Source organism: Mus caroli, assembly GCF_900094665.2.
Source record: "Mus caroli chromosome 2 unlocalized genomic scaffold, CAROLI_EIJ_v1.1 2_unlocalized, whole genome shotgun sequence".
Taxonomy (NCBI): Eukaryota; Metazoa; Chordata; class Mammalia; order Rodentia; family Muridae; genus Mus; species Mus caroli.
This window is the reverse complement of record NW_018388434.1, coordinates 314,001-320,202: the sequence shown is the minus strand read 5'-3', so window position 1 is coordinate 320,202 and position 6,202 is coordinate 314,001. Positions and strand designations below refer to the sequence as shown.

The 6,202-nt window shown below is 35.3% G+C and overlaps 1 protein-coding gene across 1 annotated transcript in view; it reads right to left on the bottom strand.

Moving 5' to 3' along the window:
* Positions 1 to 202: 202 nt before the first annotated feature.
* LOC110287578 (sodium-driven chloride bicarbonate exchanger-like) overlaps positions 203 to 6,202 on the bottom strand; it is a gene marked incomplete at its 3' end in the record, with an annotated part of 308,235 nt that continues 302,235 nt past the window's right edge. Inside the window, exon 12 of the mRNA XM_029473719.1 lies at positions 203 to 341. Coding sequence (XP_029329579.1) covers positions 203 to 341 — 139 coding nt within the window. The remainder of the gene's footprint in view (positions 342 to 6,202) is intronic.

The window sequence follows — 6,202 nt, the reverse complement described above, 5'->3', positions numbered from 1 at the left end:
GCATCACTGTTTAATTACTGCCTTCAGATTTCATTCTGACCCATATACCATTACAGGATCTGCCCAGGCCAGATGAGCAAATTCAGAAAGCTGCAAAAACCCTAGATGTTTGCAGAATCGTTGCACTGGGACTAGATCATCATTCTTCTAATGACCTAGATAAAATAAAAATATTCTTTCACTGTTCAACCGACATCTTTACCTGGCTGTCTCTCGCCACTCAGCGTCTTCCCCTTCACGCCAGCAAATCTCATCCAGCTCTGTGAAAAGGTCATGAGGGATGTGCTCCTCGTCATCGTCCTCAGTTCCAAGAATAAACTGCACCCTCTGCGATGGGGTGTCTGTAAGAAATCATATAGGAGGACATCTGTTTATCATAGCGACAAGCTTTAAATGCCCCAGCAAATACCTCTGGCACAATGCCAATCTCACACTCCTTGTATTCTTCACCTGAGCATTCAGCCAATCTTATCATAATACTAATATAATTTTGAACCACAAATATATTAGTATATTTCTTTGTGTGTGTGTGTGTATACACATACATACAGAGAAAGCCTATGAAGAAAATTTGTCTATATAATAGATGGCACGATTTATCTACAAAGAAAATATCCCATGATACCTAAAAAGAAAGAAAAAAATCTAGAGACATATATAGCAAGGTTATAGGGTATAAGCTTATACTCAGATCATTGTTATACATTATAATATACAATTTCACAATAAAAAGCCACACTGGCTTCAACATATTGAATGTTTAGGTATAAATTATGGACACAGATGGCATGTATTCTGTAGACTATAAAATTTCACTAAATAAATGATACAAACTAAATATGTGCTAAAGCTCCATTTCCAAAGGTTTGGAATCCATGGTGAAAGTAAGAATGTAAGGAGGGAGTGAGCAAGGCAGAATTGATAAACCTGCATATAGAAGTCTTAAGATGGGATCAATGGATCATTACATGAAACTACAGTAAACAGGAAATAGCCAGTATGTGAATTGCTTGAATTAGAAAAGACCATAAAGGGATGAATGAAAGACCAACCACAGCATAGTTCATGAGGCTGGGGTAAATGGAATTAGTGAGGAGGAAGCAAAGCTGAGTAAACCAACCTACAAGCCATTCCTCCTAGAAACAAAGGCTGCATTACTTGAGGCAAAGAGAGAAGCAGCATTCTTTGATATACTGGCTCATACAAGCCATTAAGGACACTGGGTTAGCTCCTTCTGAAATCTCCATGAGGAACAGCTACCACATGATAAAAGACAAACATTACTGACAAAGCTAGGCATTGGGAGACAGTGTTGCCACCTGGTTCAAGAGGAAAGGCAAATATAACCGAATAAAACAGGTATGATTGAGGCAATGTTTGATGACCAGTTCATGAGCAAAGACAAGCATTCCTGAGAAAACGAGGTATGCAAAGGCTGTGTTTGAATCATAGGCCATATAAGACTAGACTCACAGGAGAGTTAAGAAAAAGGTTGCTCCATCAGAGATGTTGGAACTAATATGGAACTTTAGTGGTTTTGCTGAGCTCTGTGGAGGGATATGATCTCTAAGCAGTAAGAGAGATGTCAGACTAGCACCACAAAACTGGCACAGAAGTTGGATTTATAAAGTACTAAAGCACATACCTGATGTTAACAAAGGAAAGAGCAGACAAAATGGACTATCCAGTCTACAAGGAAGAAAATTAACACAATGCCAAAACATTCCATTAGTGAGTTTTTGGAAGGCTTTAAACTCTGAGCAAAAAGTTGGTGGAAGAAAAGATATGAGGTGAAGAGCTATCCCATAGCATATGTAGTATGAACTGTACTGAGGACGAAATGTTTTGTTTGGCCTAGAACCTTTCAGAACCCGGGTACAGCTGATGGGAAAACAAACACCTTGGTTCTGATCCAGATCCTACTATAGTTAAAATCCTAGCAGCAGCCATGGTGGGCTAAAATCAGCCCTGGGGCCAAAACAAGTCAAAAAGCATAAGCCAGCCCTCCCAAGACTGCATAGGGAAATGCTTAGGGACCTACCTCAGGAGGAGCACCCCAGAATGAAACTATGTGCTCGTGGGAAATGTCAATGTAGAGAGGTGCTGTACTGTTCTTTTGTTTAACTATGTAACTATATGGGAGCCCCCAAACATTCCTTAACTGTATCACTTGTAAGGAATGGTAGTGGCATTTAGGGGTCTTGCCCACACTTGATAAAAAGTTGCCATTCTACAATGTAAACCCTGAGGGTCTTAAATGTTTGTAAAAAGTATCTGGAAGAATAGTAAAGACTACAGTGAAAGAATTTATACAAAGGCATCTTGCATGATTGAAAGGGCATAAAATGTTGTTGGATGGAAACCCTATACCTGCCTCTGATTCTAGGAAAATGAGGGCTGGAAACACAGACATTGGCGGCATTTAACTAGTAAGTTCTATTACAATGGTTGTGTAGTGATTTAAATGAGAAATGTCTCCCATAGGCTCATATGTTTGAAAACTTGGTTCCTGATTGGTGGCACTATTTGGAGAGGTTATGAACCTGTAGGAGGTGGAGCCTTAATGGAACAAGTACTTCACTGTGGGTGGGTTTTGAGAGTTCACAGCCTTACCCAATTCCAGATTGTACTCTCAGCTTTTTATTTGTCTTTGACGATGTGAATGTTTAGCCTCCTGCTCGGACTCCATCTCACTCATAACATTATGAACTCATTCCTGAACCTTTAAGTCAAGATACAATTTACTGTTCAAGTCACTTTTGGTCATGTTGCTTTAACACAGCAAAAAAAAGTAACTAATTCAGGGTGATAATTACAAAATTGAAGAGTGGAGACAGAATACATTTCAACATTGGGAGAATGAACAGAGAAAAGGAGTAGTTTGGGAGCAGAAAGGGGATTTTTAAATTAGATGGACAGTAGATATTGGAATTGATGTTGAGCAAATGCATAATGAGCATCTTCCTCTTTATAGGTACCATTGTATGCACTAAGTCAGAGAAATATAAGAGAAGAATCTCTGTCCTCTTGCGGTTTCCATCCATTGGGAAAAATGGTATAATGGAATAAATCAGAAGGGAATTTAGAAACAAGTAAAAAGTCAGTAATGCAGATGGTTGAATGATGGTCAATGGTTAGGGTAGCAGCATACAGAGCTTCTAATTGTAAGCTCTCTCCACTTGTCACATAAACTGAATTTTCAAAAAAATAACTAACTATAAAAAGTCAATTTAGATAATTATACCATTTGAATCATAACTAGAAATTTAATTAGCAAACTCGTAACTGGATTATTACTCATGTTCTTCATGTTTCCTTATTACTCATATACTGACTATTTAGACAGGTTCTTACAGACATTGGTTCTAAACCTCAGAGAAAACATTCTTGTTTGTATAACCTATGATCATTCCCTATTTGAGGCCCTTTCTGTAGAGTTGTTAAAAATATACTGATAAATATATTTCTCATGTCAGCATAGCAAGTGTAATAGTAGAGGTGAGTTGGGGATTTTCCATTTCAATGTGTGATTTTATTGCCAAGAATACACTTCTACTGACTATGGTAGGTACTGACTTAAGGAAGAGATCCACAGTTTATTTACCATGATGTATCTCAGTATTATAGAAATTTTCATCTTCTTTATCCTTGCTATGCATAAGAGTTGCCAGTATTCAGATAACTCATGTTTTGATATAACAAAATAATAACAAAAATGATAATTACCCTTCAAATTCATGTCTTTATAATAATTTTTATTTTGGTTGAATTTTAACATATTCTCTTGTTATTTTAGTATAACAACTGAATGAGAATGATTTCATACTATTAATGTTAATTCATAAGTATGGGTAATAGTGATACAATGAATTTTCAACTAAACCACCAAAAACTGACAGATATTTCTCACCAAAGAAGGTGTAAGAGAATATGAAGTATTTACAAACTGTTTCCCTGAAAATTTAGTTAAATTCTCCCCATGCTTACCCTCATATACACCAAGACGGGAGTGACAACAGATGGAGGCAGTACACATGCACTCTAGCATATTCTCCAAATAGACCTGTGATGTGAGTCTCAAACCCCTCATCCCTAAGTAATAAAATGATTGATCCTTTCTTTGTAACTGCAAATTTTGCAGCCTGCCAGTAAAAGACATGACTGAGAAAAAATACATTGCTTGCTTATACTTTGTTAATCTATAATAAGTTACTTAAAAATAAATTTATGTGGATCCTTGGGAATAATTTACTTTTTTAACCTATAGTATGTAAAATGTTTAATCATGTAAAGAAATTTGGGAACATGCTGTTTTTTTTTTTACTTGTAATTATTCATTTAAAAATAGAATGTAATGACATTGCAATTTTTATACTACTTGAGAGATTTTGCTGGGGGATATAAGCTATAGAAGAGAAGTTTTGCTCCCTCAGAGAAAAGTCTGCTGAGTGATTAGTTACTGATACCATACATCCCCTCAGTACATTACCTCTCAAAGCTGGCCTGGTAAATTCTGGGATAGAATCTCTAGGAAAGAATGAGGAAACTCAGTTTTTTTTTTTCTTTTAGCTAAACCTAGAAAATGTGGCATCATTTTGTAACAATAGCAGTTCAGAAAGAGCCTTCCTGCTTCTTCGTTCCCATGAATTGGACTCATTTCCTACCCTACAAATCAACAGAATTCAAAAAGTGGCTGGAAGATGATAAAGTATTTGAAGTAAGGAAAGGGTGTTCAAGGTAGGGAAATTCTAAAGCAACTTCTCTTTCTTCAACGTCAAGAGGCTCTTACCTACATAAGGGGGAACAACTTCACGGTCAACCCAATTTCAGACTATACTTTCTGATTCTGTTACATCAGACTAGATTTTCTGATCCCTGTTTCATTCTTCCAAGCACTGGAATTACAGAAGTTACCATTAAATTTGGCTCAGAGTTCCCTCACATTCATCAAACCTTAGCCTTTAATTTCATTGAATATAGTAGTTGCTTATACTAATTCTATAAAGTGAAAAGAGAGAAAACTGATTTTAAATATAAATTTCTGTGGTTCACATATTTTCAAATTCTATTACATATATCACAATATAGTCAATAAAGCACTGATATTAATTGGTGTTAAACAATGTATATCACAAGAAACTATAAAAGATTAATTTCTTTTTAAGTGTTCATTATTCTCAGCAAGATTCAGCAATATGTCATATGTAATTTTAAATGTTCAACATACAATAAATTAGAAAAAGAAAGTACATTTATACTACATTTTGGTTTTGGACATTGGCCAGGTATTGTGGATACCAATATTGCTGCTAAATATTACTAGCAAATATTTTAAGCAATCTGTGAAACTACACTATATGTAAGGCGAGCAATAATTGGGTCAATAACTAAATCTCATGGTTCACTATTTTGTCAAAAGAAGATGCTTACTTAATAAATAAGGCATGTTTTCTAAAAATAAGACTGATGAATTCCTTTTTAAAAAGAGAAAAGAAAAAATGTATACTTAATGGTGTACTACATGAATTTCTTAACCACTCCATCTGAGATAAGGGTCTTGTGCTATCTTATCTTACAAAAATACTATCTCAGAGAGAGTTATCTTATATTTTCCAACCTGATCTCACCAAGTAAATTGTTTCTAGTTGGTTTTCTAATTCTTGCTATTTTAGAATTAACAATATATTGAGTAACTATAAATATAACATAAATTGTAGTGCCATGGTTATGCTAAGAAGTGAGTTTAATGTTTTTATTGCATATGTGTACAGTATGAGAAACTGCTAATTTTGTTGTATAAAGGAGAGTATTCAACCTTCCAGTCACTTGTCAAGCACTCTACCTCACCATGGACATGCCTTAAACTGCCATCAACTTAATAACTCTAAATCGTTTTTCTTTTCCTATTTCTAATTATTTCAGTGTACTATTTATCTACAATTTGGGCAGATGAATAATATACATGTATCCACCCTTAAAAATTCAATTGCTAAATACTTGAGACTTGATCTTGAGAATTCTTAGTTTTTCCCCTTATTAAGAAAGCATCAAGATGGGGCAAAGTGTCCACACTTTGGTCTTCGTTCTTCTTGAGTTTCATGCTTTTAGCAAATTGTATCTTATATCTTGGGTATCCTAAGTTTCTGGGCTAATATCCACTTATCAGTGAGTACATATTGTGTGAGTTCCTTTGTGACTGGGT